At 41.6% G+C, this 13,283-nt stretch overlaps 1 protein-coding gene across 1 annotated transcript in view; it reads right to left on the bottom strand.

The window, feature by feature from the left end:
* The window catches only part of WIPF3 (WAS/WASL interacting protein family member 3), a 130,888-nt gene that overhangs the window by 20,598 nt on the left and 97,007 nt on the right, over positions 1-13,283 (bottom strand). Inside the window, 2 exon segments of the mRNA XM_049894047.1 lie at positions 594-725; positions 12,253-12,385. Of these exon segments, the coding sequence (XP_049750004.1) occupies positions 594-725; positions 12,253-12,385 (265 nt within the window).

Below are 13,283 nucleotides of genomic sequence, written 5' to 3'. Positions count from 1 at the left end.
AAGGACTTCCTGTTTCTACATCGGGGGGAAGATTCAGGATTGTCTGAAGATAAAGCTAACTTAGGAGACGGTGGGGAGACACCCTGCACTTGGTGACCCAGGTCAAATGACCTTGAACCTTCTCGCTCCATTGCCTCTGGAAGTTCAAAGGCCCCTTTGTGTTCATTTCCAAGGGGATCACTGTTTCCTGGTCTGTTGGCTTCTTTACCCTGTAGCTCCAACATCTCAAACCCAACTAGAACTCCAATGCCTCTTTTGATTAGGATTTGCATCCTCTGTCTATATTTCTCAGTCTGGGCCACTACTACAACATTGCAGGGCACTATGCATTTTTCTTTTTTATGCACTACAGCAAACCATTCTTGAGTTATTACAATGGGGCGATTTAAATGGGATGATGATTGAAAATCTACCTTGTGAACAATTCTGTGGTTTGGAAACTTCCAGAGCTTAGGCTTCCAAATACATGATTTCCTACTGTATGACTGTTCCCTGAAAGCAGGTCACCCACTGACATGTGAGGAGTGCCCAGCTGCTTCTACAAGTTAAAGGAGATAAAGATCACAAGGTGGCAGGTCTGGATTCTTTCTTACCTGCTGCATCCCTCTGGCCTGCTGGTCGTAACACAGGAAAGCCCCCAGCAAACAGATCTCCCAAGGCTGGGGGTGTGCTCCCACCTCTGGAGTTTGCAGAACCTCCTCCTTCTTTGTTGGTTCCCTTAGAATCTGAAAAAAGAGACAAGTAGATGAGGATTTGAGAGCAGAGCAGAGCAGCCAATTCCTATCTGTGGCCATGGTCTAACACTGCCCTTGGCGACCTTCCTTTTCTCCCACTTCCAATGCTGCCCTTGCACCCAGGGTCTTCTCCAAGCGCTCTCTGCCTTGATACCCTGCAGTCTCATGGATCTAGGCCTGCCTGCAACACTCTCCGGTCCCACCAAGTGCTGACCATCAGTGGCCGGCCACCCTGAAAAGTAACCAAAACAAAGGGACCTAAATACTGCCATTTTGTAGGTGTCAATGGGGGGGAGGGGGGAGACAGGACTGGCAGTACCTTTCAAATTAGAAAATCCAAACATTATAGGTGTTGGGAGTCCTGGTGGCTCAGGGGTTAAAGCGCTGCTAACCGAAAGGTTGGAGGATCAAACCCACCAGCCACTCTGCAGGAGAAAGATGTGGCAGTCTGCTTCTGTAAAGATTATAGCCTTGGAAACCCTGTGGGGCGGTTCTACTCTGTCCTAGAGGGTCGTAGGCGTAGAACTGGTCCTATTTCCAACTTGGCTGTAGGAGACTAGACAAAGAAAACTCACAGATTCCATTCAGCCAGTAATTTTAACTTCTTGCCCACAGAGCCTTTACCAGAGCTCAGGCAGGAAGTGAAGGCCTTCAATGACTTCTGCCTCGGCATTTCCTTTTTCTGCCTCCACAGCTCTCACTTCACCAGCCCCTCATCTTCCCCTGCCCCTGCAGACAGCTACTACGGAATAGAAGGCTCATGAGACCCCGAGATGTGTCAACTAATCCCACCCTTCTGGGATGTGCGATTACCAACCCCAAACAATGAGAAGACACTTAGCTTCAACAAGAATCCTGGCAGAAAGTTTATAACCTGAGGCTAATACGCACTGAGGAATTAGCACACAGTGCCCACTGGTGGATGAATGTGGCTAGAGTATTTTGAGTATTACCATTATATTAGGAAATGATTGCTCCAATAAAATGGATATATCTGTTCATTGGGCCTAACCAATAAGATAGTAGGCCTAACTAGAAATGAATTTCTGTTGTCATCAATGTTCAAAATACCTCTTAAAAAATGTGTCTATCTTTGTGCATTAACATACATAATCATAGATTCCAGATACTTTCAAAATCATCTTTGAGAATTATCATCATGCACATCATTTCAAATATATTAATACCTTACACTGATAAATAGCTCTGCATATATTATTTCAAACTTCAACAATCTTGGCAAAAAAAACAGAGAACAGGTATTATTTATTTATTTTTTAAAAGGTAGATATAACTCCCATTTATTCTAGGTGGTATCTATGTTCCCTCAGGTAAGACACTTGGTTGATTGAGTCAATTCTTTGGCTGATGATGGGTTTGTGTTTGGGAGACTGGATCAATGATTCTGCCCTTTCCTTCATCAGAAATATCTATTAAGTTCTGCGAAAATACAGTAAATGTAGATGGATCCAGGCTTCCTTATTTTTTTTTAATTGTTCTTATCTTTTCTTCTATTGTATTTTAGATGAGGGTTTACAGAGCAAATCAGTTTCTCATTAAGCAATTAATATATATATTGTTTTGTGACATTGGTTGCCACCCCCCGACGTGTCAACACTCTCCCCTTCTTGACCTTGGGTTCCCCATTACCAGCTTTCCTGTCCCATCCTGCCTTCTCATCCTTGCCCCTGTGCTGGTTGCCCATTCAGTCTCGTTTTGTTTTATGGGCCTGTCTAATCTTTGGCTGAACCTCGGGAGTGACTTCAATATTGAGTTAAAAAGAGAACAGGTATATTATCTCCGCCATTTTGCAGATGAGCAAACTGAACCTCAAAGAGGTTCACTGATTTTCCTGGCAGCAGAACCAGAACTCAAACATGTCACTGACCCTAGCACAGGGCTCTTTTTATTCCATCACACTGCAGAGAACTGCAGTCATATGACCCCACGAGACAGAATCGTGAATTTGTGAAAAACAAAATAAAATCCTTGCATTTTTTCATGTTGAGATTTAATTGTCTGTCACTGACTGTGTGGATTATGTTGAAACAGGGTAAGTGATCTCCCCCTGCATACTTTTTTTTTTTTAAATAATTTTTATTGTGCTTTAAGTGAAAGTTTACAAATCAAGTCAGTCTCTCACATAAAAACTTATATACACCTTGCTACATACTCCCAGTTACTTCCCCCCGCCATGAGACAGCCCACTCCCTCCTTCCACTCTCTCTTTTCGTGAATATTTTGCCAGCTTCTAAGCCCCTCTACCCTCCCATCTCCCCTCCAGGCAGGAGACGCCGACGCTGTCTCAAGTGTCCACCCGAACCAAGTTGCTCACGCCTCACCAGCATCCCTCTCCAACCCATTGTCCAGTCCGATCCATGTCTGACAAGCTGGCTTCGGGGATGGTTCCTGTAGTGGGCCAACAGAAGGTCTGGGGGCCATGATCACTGGAGTCCTTCCAGTCTCAGTCAGACCATTAAATCTGGTGTTTTTATGAGAATTTGGAGTCTGCATCCCACTGTTCTCCTGCTCCCTCAGGGGTTCTGTTGTGTTCCCTGTCAGGGCAGTCATTGGTTGTGGCCAGGCACCATCTAGTTCTTCTGGTCTCAGGATGATGTAGTCTCTAGTTCGTGTAGTCCTTTCTGTCTCTTGGGCTCGTTATTATCTTCTGTCCTTGGTGTTCTTTATTTTCCTTTGATCCAGGTGGGTTGAGACTCATTGATGCATCTTAGATGGCCGCTCGCTAGCATTTAAGACCCCAGACGCTACTCTTCAAAGTGGGCTGCATATGTTTTTTAATTATGAGATATATATGACAGAATATTTGCCATTTCAACAGTCTTAACACGTACAATTCAGTGATATTAACTACGTTTTTCACGTTGTTCAGCCATCATCACTATCTGTTTCCAAATTTCCCATCACCTTTAACAGAAGCTCAGTGTCCCCTAAACAATGAGTCCCCGTTTTCCCTTCCCTCCCACCTGCCTGACTGCTCCTTGTCACCTCTAATAAACTTTGGTCTGTACTCACAATCAGTGGTCTTTAAAAGTTACCTCATGGAGTGGGACCAAGATGGCTGAATAGGTGGAAACTACTGTGGATCCTTCTTGCAACAAAGACTTGGAAAAACAAGTGAATCGATCACATACATGACAATCTACGAACCCTGGCCATCAAACACAGAACTAAAGAGTTGACCTGAGTGACAGGGGAGCAAAAAGCTGCATCCTGAAGCAGCAACTGCTTCTGGAACCAGCGTCCCACACCAAAGCCTTGAGCCCTCACAGTTCCCTGGTGCTGAGTGGTGGGGCTGATTGTGGCTTACTGAGATGGGGCAAGCACGGGACATGGCCCTAACCCCTAACCCCCGGGGTAACCTTGGTAGAGACTCAGCCAGCTCAAGAAGGCTGCACACTGACGCGGCTGACAAGAGAACGAGCAACCATGGGGAAGCAGCGACTGTATTTGGAGCCTGGAGCCAGCACGCTAGTCAGAAAACCTTGGTGCCGGGCTTTGCACTAAGTGCAGAGGAGCTGAGCACACCTTCCTGAGACGGCACAAGCACGGGACACAGGCCTGACCCTCGGGGCAATCTCGACCCAGCCAGCACACAGTCATCACCAAGCAAGATAAGTAATTTTGTCTATATTCCTGGGTGCTACTGCCTCCTATCTATCTGATCCCTCCCCTCCCTGCCCCAGGTGGCTTCATAAACATTGGAATTTCCTGGGCCAGGGACTGAAGTGCTCTTCAGGTTTTTTTTTTTTTTCTCTCCTAACCCATTCTCCTGGCCTGGGAGAAGCAGCTACAAACAACCCAGGGATGAAAAATCCTTCCCTGACTTCCCTCAACTAGAATGAAAATACAGAACCAGCTCCAGCCAAGCACATGAGATCCACAGTCTTTGGCTTTCATCCCTACAGGGAACAAGGTGGCTATTATAATGCAAAGGCAATTCTGATGATGATCTGACTGTAATTGTTTTAGCAGAGCACTGGAAAGACAAGTTTTCCAGGTCTGATATCTCTACCTATTAAACAGAGCCCTCATTGATCCACAATGGGGAACTGAGGGCTGAAGCTCCACCCAAACCACCTAACCACCTGCCAAAGGGGTCTGAGGATACTGACGCCTACCAGTCTTTAGAGGTACAAGCATTGGGTGCCTAAGGTACAGCCGCAGAGCCCACCCACCAAAGTGCTTTAGGAATAGAGACACACCTACCTCATTGGCACCTGGGGGAATGCTGTCAGCATCCTGACCTCCTTGGAGTGTGACCCCCTGCTGCTACTAGAATCTGGTGCACACAACTATCACCACTACTCCTCTAAGTTAATAGGTAGGAGTCTACACCACACACTTGGTGACCCAAAATCCGAACACCTAAGCTGATTCTATTCAAGAATAGTGAATGGACTCTTAGGCTTATATATCTGGTAATAGCCCAAACCAGGTGGTAATAGGACATAAGTGATTCAAAGGTTACAACAATCAAGACAGCACAATCTAGTAGCCCATCTGGGTATAATGAAACAAAACAAAACAAGATAAGACTCAGTGAGCAAATATAAAATAAATCATTACAATATCTTATAGATGGCTGGGAGACAGCAGTCAATATCAAATCACATAAAGAAGCAGACCATGATTGCTTCTACAAATCCCCAAATTAAAGAATCCAAATCTTTCCCAAATGAAGATACAGTCCTGGAATTGCCAGATGCAGAATATAAAAAACTAATTTACAGAATGCTTCAAGACATCAGGGATGACCTCAGAAATGAAATAAGGCAATCTACAGAAAAAGCCAAGGAACACACTGATAAAGCAGTTGAAGAAATCAAAAAGATTATTCAAGAACATACTGGAAAAATTAATAAGCTCCAAGAATCCATAGAAAAACAGCATTCAGAAATCCAAAAAATTAACAGTAAAATTACAGAATTAGACAACTCAGGAGGAAGTCAGAGGAGCAGAATCTAGGAATTGGAATGCAGAGTGGGGGAGTGGGAGGATAAGACAATGGACACTAATATAGTTGAAGAAAAATCAGATAAAAGAATTTAAAAAAAATGAAGAAACCCTAAGAATCCTGTGGGACTCTATCAAGAAGAATAACTTGTATGTGATTGGAGTTCCAGAACAGGGAGGGAAAACAGAAAATACAGAGAGAATAGTTGAAGATCTGTTGGCAGAAAACTTCCCTGGAATCATGAAAGACGAAAGGATATCTATCCAAGATGCTCATCGAACCCCAAGTAAGACTGATCCAAAAAGAAAATCACCAAGGCATATTCTCATCAAATGTGCGAAAACCAAAGATAAAGAGAAAATTTTAAAAGCAGCCAGGGACAAAAGAAAAGTCACCTACAAAGGAGAATCAATAAGAATAAGTTCAGACTACTCAGCAGAAACCATGCAGGCAAGAAGGCAATGCGATGACATATATAGAGCACTGAAGGAGAAAAACTGCCAGCCAAGAATCATATATCCAGCAAAACTTTCTCTCAAATATGAAGGTGAAATTAAAATATTTACAGATAAACACAAGCTTAGAGAATTTGCAAAAACCAAACCAAAGCTACAAGAAATACTGAAGGAAATTGGTCAGAAAATCAATAATATCAGATACCAACACAACACAAGGTCACAGAACAGAACATCCTGCTATCAACTGAAATAGGGAAATCACAAAAACCAAATAAGATTAATTTTAAAAAGAAAAAAATGCTTAAAACAGGGAATCATTGAAGTCATTACATAAAAGATTACAATAATCAAAAAGAGGGACTAAAAACAGGAGGTATAGATCTTCCATATGGAGAGGAAAACAAGGCAATATAGAATGATACAAGTTAGGTTTTTACTCAGAAAAAAAGGGGTAAATATTAAGGTAACCACAAAGAGGTCTAACAATTCCATAATTCAAACTAAAAACCAAGAAAAACATAACGACTCAGCAAACATAAATTCAACTACTATGAAAATAAGGAACACACAATTTACAAAGAAAAACTTCTCAGCACAAAAAGTGGAAAAATGAAATTGTCAACAACACACACAAAAAGGCATCACTAAACTCATACTTATCTATAATTACGCTGAATGTAAATGGACTAAATGCACCAATAAAGAGACAGAGTCTCAGACTGCACAAAGAAACATGATCCATCTATATGCTGCCTACAAGAGACACACCTTAGACTTAGAGACACAAACAAACTAAAACTCAAAGGATGAAAAAAACATATCAAGCAAACAACAATCAAAAAACAGCAGGAGTGGCAATATTAATTTCTGACAAAATAGATTTTAAAGTTAAACCCACCATAAAGGATAAAGAAAGACACTACATAATGATTAAAGGCACAATTGACCAGGAAGATATAACCATATTAAATATTTATGCACCCAATGACAGGGCTGCAAGATGCATAAAACAAACTTTAACAGAATTGAAAAGTGAGATAGACACCTCCACAATTATAGTAGGAGACTTCAACACCACTTTTGGAGAAGGATAGGACTTCCAGTAAGAAGCTCAATAGAGACACGGAAGATCTAAATGCCACAATCAACCAACTTGACCTCAAAGACATACAGAACATTCCACCCAACAGCTGCAAAGTATACTTTTTTTTTCTAGTGCACATGGAACATTCTCTAGAATAGATCACATATATTAGGTCATAAAACAAACCTTTGCAGAATCCAAAACATTGAAATATTACAAAGCATCTTCTCAGACCATAGGCCATAAAAGTAGAAATCAATAACAGAAAAGCCAGGGAAAAGAAACCAAATACTTGGAAACTGAACAATACCCTGCTCTAAAAAGACTGGGTTATAGAAGACATTAAGGAGGGAATAAAGAAATTCACAGAATGCAGCGAGAATGAAAACACTTCCTATCAAAACCTCTGGGACACAGCAAAAGCAGTGCTCAGAGGTCAATTTATATTGATAAATGCACGCATACGTAAAGAAGAAAGAGCCAAAATCAGAGAACTGTCCCTACAACTTGAACAAATAGAAAGCGAGCAACAAAAGAATCCATCAGGCACCGGAAGAAAACAAATAATAAAAATTAGAGCTGAACTAAATGAATTAGAGAACAGAAAAACAATTGAAAGAGTTAACAAAGCCAAAAGCTGGTTCTTTGAAAAAATCAACAAAATTGATAAACCATTGGCCAGACTGACTAAAGGAATACAGGAAAGGAAACAAATAACCCGAATAAGAAACGAGATGGGCCACATCACAACAGACCCAACTGAAATTAAAAGAATCATATCAGATTATTACGAAAAATTGTACTCTAACAAATTTGCACACCTAGAAGAAATGGATGAATTCCTAGAAAAACACTACCTACCTAAACTAACACAATCAGAAGTAGAACAACTAAATAGACCCATAACAAAAAAAGAGATTGAAAAGGTAATCAAAAAACTCCCAACAAAAAAAAGCCCTGGCCCAGACGGCTTCACTGCAGAGTTCTACCAAACTTTCAGAGAAGAGTTAACACCACTATTACTAAAGGTATTTCAAAGCATAGAAAATGATGGAATACTATCTAACTCATTCTATGAAACCAGCATATCCCTGATTCCAAAACCAGCTAAAGACGGCACACAAAAAGAAAATTACAGACCTATATCCCTCATGAACATAGATGCAAAAATCCTCAACAAAATTCTAGCCAATAGAATTCAACAACATATCAAAAAAATAATCCACCATGACCAAGTGGGATTTATACCAGGTATGCAAGGTTGGTTTAATATTAGAAAAACCATTAATGTAATCCACCAGATAAATAAAACAAAAGACAAAACCCACATGATCTTATCAATTGATGCAGAAAAGACATTTGACAAAGTCCAACACCCACTCACGATAAAAACTCTCAGCAAAATAGGAATAGAAGGAAAATTCTTCAACATAATAAAGGGCATTTATACAAAGCTAACAGCCAACATCATTCTAAATGGAGAGAGCCTGAAAGCATTTCCCCTGAGAACGGGAACCAGACAAGGATGCCCTTTATCATCGCTCTTATTCAACATTGTGCTGGAGGTCTTAGCCAGAGCAAGTAGGCTAGACAAAGAAATAAAGGGCATCCAGATTGGCAAGGAAGAAGTAAAATTATATCTGCAGATGACATGATCCTATACACAGAAAACCCGAAGGACTCCTCAAGAAAAGTACTGAGACTAATAGAAGAGTTCAGCAGAGTTTCAGGTTACAAGATAAACATACAAAAATCACTTGGATTCCTCTACATCAACAAAAAGAACATCGAAGAGGAAATCACCAAATCAATACCATTCACAGTAGCCCCCAAGAAGATAAAATACTTAGGAATAAATCTTACCAAAGATGTAAAAGACCTCTACAAAGAGAACTACAAAGTACTACTGCAACAAACCAAAAGGGACCTACATAACTGGAAAAACACACCTTGCTCTTGGACAGGAAGACTTAACATAGTAAAAATGTCTATTCTACCAAAAGCCATCTATACATACAATGCACTTCCGATCCAAATTCCAATGACATTTTTTAATGTGAGGGAGACACAAATCACCAACTTCATATGGAAGGGGAAGAAGCCCCAGATAAGTAAAGCATTACTGAAAAAGAAGAACAATGTGGGAGGCCTCACTCTACCTGATTTTAGAACATATTATACAGCCACAGTAGTCAAAACAGCCTGGTACTGGTATAACAACAGGCACATAGACCAATGGAACAGAATTGAGAACCCAGATATAAATCCATCCACATATGAGCAGCTGATATTTGACAAAGGCCCAGTGTCAGTTAATTGGGGAAAAGATAGTCTTTTTAACAAATGGTGCTGGCATAACTGGATATCCATTTGCAAAAAAATGAAACAGGACCCATACCTCACACCATGCACAAAAACTAACTCCAAGTGGATCAAGGACCTAAATATAAAGACTAAAACGATAAAGATCATGGAAGAAAAAATGGGGACAACGTTAGGAACCTTAATACAAGGCATAAACAGAATACAAAACATTATTAAAAATGATGAAGAGAAACCAGATAACTGGGAGCTCCTAAAAATCAAATACCTATGCTCATCTAAAGACTTCACCAAAAGAGTAAAAAGACCACCTACAAATTGGGAAAAAATTTTCAGCTATGACATCTCCGACCAGCGCCTGATCTCTAAAATCTATATGATTCTGTCAAAACTCAACCACAAAAAGACAAACAACCCACTCAAAAATTGGGCAAAGGACATGAACATGCACTTCACTAAAGAAGATAGTCAGGCAGCTAACAGATACATGACAAAGTGCTCTCGATCATTAGCCATTAGAGAAATGCAAATTAAAACTACGATGAGATTCCATCTCACTCCAACAAGGCTGGCATTAATCCAAAAAACACAAAATAATAAATATTGGAGAGGCTGTGGAGAGATTAGAACTCTTATAGACTGCTGGTGGGAATGTAAAATGGTACCACCACTTTGGAAATCGATCTGGGGTTTCCTTAAAAAGTTAGAAATAAAACTACCATACAACCCAGAAATCCCACTCCTCGGAATATATCCTAGAGAAATAAGAGCCTTTACACAAACAGATATATGCACACCCATGTTTATTGCAGTACTGCTTACAATAGCAAAATGCTGGAAGCAACCGAGGTGTCCATCAACAGATGAATGGGTAAATAAATTATGGTATATTCATACAATGGAATACTACGCATCAATAAAGAACAGTGAGGAATCTGTGAAACATGGAGGAACCTGGAAGCCATTATGCTGAGTGAAATTAGTTAGATGCAAAAGGACAAATATTGTATAAGACCACTATTATAAGATCTTGAGAAATAGTATAAACTGAGAAGAACACATTCTTTTGTGGTTACGAGAGAGGGGAGGGAGGGAGGGTGGGAGAGGGTTATTTACTGATTAGATAGTAGATAAGAACTACTTTAGGTGAAGGGAAGGACAACACTCAATACACGGAAGGTCAGCTCAACTGGACTGGACCAAAAGCAAAGAATCTCCTGAATAAACTGAATGCTTCGAAGGTCAGCAGAGCAAGGGCAGGAGTTTGGGGACTATGGCTTAAGGGGACTTCTAAGTCAATTGGCAAAATAAATTCTATTAAGAAAACATTCTGCATCCCACTTTGAAGTGTGGCGTCTGGGGTCTTAAATGCTAACAAGCGGCCATCTGAGCTGCATCAATGAGTCTCAACCCACCTGGATCAAAGGAGAATGAAGAACACCAAGGTCACAAGGTAATTATGAGCCCAAGAGACAGAAAGGGCCACATGAACTAGAGACTTACATCATCCTGAGACCAGAAGGTGTCTGGCCACAACCGTTGACTGCCCCGACAGGGAGCACAACAGAGAACCCCTGAGGGAGCAGGAGAACAATGGGATGCAGACCCCAAATCCTCATAAAAAGACCAGACTTAATGGTTTGACTAAGACTAGAAGAATCCCTGCAGTCATGGTCCCCAAACCTCCTGTTGGCCCAGGACAGGAACCATTCCCGAAGACAACTCATCAGACACGGATTGGACTGGACAATGGGTTGGAGAGAGATGCTGATGAAGAGTGAGCTACTTGTATCAGGTGGACACTTGAGACTGTGTTGGCATCTCCTGTCTAGAGGGGAGATCTGGAGGGTAGAGGGGGTTAGAAACTCGCAAAACGGTCACGAAAGGATAGACTGGAAGGAGGGAGTGGGCTGACTCATTAGGGGGAGAGTAAGTGGGAGTATGTAGTAAGGTGTATATAAGTTTATATGTGAGAGACTGACTTGATTTGTAAACGTTCACTTAAAGCACAATAAAAATTATTTAAAAAAAAGTTACCTCATGATGGATAAACAAAATACCGTGTATCTGTACAACGGTGCATTAGTCAGTCCTATAAAGGAATGAAGTACTGAAACATGCTACAACATGGATGAACCTTGAAAACATTATGCTGAGTGAAAGAAGTCAGACACAAAAGACTACTATGTGATTCCATGTATACGAAACGTTCCCAACAGTCGAATTCATAGAGACAGAAACAGGTTCCGTGGTTGCCAGGGGCTGGGAAGAGGGGAAGGTGAGGAATAACTTTTAATGGGAATGGGGTTTGCTTTGGGGTAAAAAAAATGTTCTGGAACTAGATAGCAGTGATGATTGTACAACATTGTCATGTACGAAACACCATTGACTTGTACACTTTAAGAAAGTGGATTTGATGTTACATGTACTTTACCACAATAAAAAAAAAAAAAAAAAAAAAAAACAGTTACCCCACCATGGAGATATTTTTTAGTGTTTGAAAGTGATGGGAGATACATGATAAACCATCTATGAGACCTGGAAGGGAAGCTCGGTTTCTCTGGCCCCCCAGCCTATGCACTGACAGGTCTAATATGTACTGATGTGTGTCCCAGTAACAAACGTAGCCCCTGGCTTGTCTCCTTAGCTGACAGTCGCCTGGCCAACTTGCTCACTTACTCTCGATTTGTGGGGCACTGCGGTCATTGATCTGTGTGACTTTTCGTAGGCGAGCTCCTTGCTGGATATCAGCCAACAATGCACTCCGACCTTTTGGATCTGTGTTTCTCAAGCTGGAAGCGTCTGTGCTTACCTGTAAGGGAATAAGATGGATTGTACTATAATTTGCATATAACATTTGCAGATAAGCAAAATGTCCTGTCCACTATTTTTCCTCCCTTAGTTCTCTGCCCTCTTTGTTTCCCCTACCTTGCATTGTCTCATTCCCAAGGCTGAGCTTACAGGTACAGTTACCTACAGATCGAACTGAAGGTGCCTCAGGCCCTGCTCACACCCCTAGCCTTGGGGACCTAGAATGGACTCTTCCCTGGAGATCTTGTTGTTGTTGTTAGCTGACATCAAGTCGGCCCTTGACTCATGGTGACCCCATGCACAATCGAATGACATGCCGCCCAGTCCTCTGCCATCCCCATGATCAGTTGCAGATCAGATGGTTAGGATCCATAGGGCTTTCACTGGCTGATTTTCTGAAGTAGATCACCAGGCCTTTCTTCCCGGGTCCTCTTAGTCTGGAAACCTGTTCAGCATCTTAGCTACACGCAAGCTTCCACTGATAGATTGGTGGTGGCTGCGTATGAGGTGCATTGGCTGGGAATTGAACCCGAGTCTCCTACACGAAAGAAGCCCGGTAGCACAATGATTAAATGCACGGCTGCTAACTAAAAGGTTGATGGTTCAAACCCACCAGTGGCTCCATAGAAGAAAAGGCCTGGCAATCTGATCCCGTAAAGATTACAGCCTAGAAAACCCTACGGGGCACTTCTACTCTGTCCTACAGGGCTGCTATGAGTCAGAATCAATTTGACAGCACGCAACACCAACAACTCCCACACAAAAGGCAATAATGCTACCATGGAATCACCAGTGTCCCTCCCTGAACGTCTAAACCAGTTTTCAGCCAGTTGATTCTGACTCATGGCAACCCCATGGGTGTCAGAGTAGAGCTGTGCTCCATAGTGTTTTCAATGACT

Source organism: Elephas maximus, chromosome 8, assembly GCF_024166365.1.
Source record: "Elephas maximus indicus isolate mEleMax1 chromosome 8, mEleMax1 primary haplotype, whole genome shotgun sequence".
Classification (NCBI taxonomy): domain Eukaryota; kingdom Metazoa; phylum Chordata; class Mammalia; order Proboscidea; family Elephantidae; genus Elephas; species Elephas maximus.
Note: the sequence above shows the minus strand (reverse complement) of the source record. Positions and strands in the feature narration are given on the sequence as shown.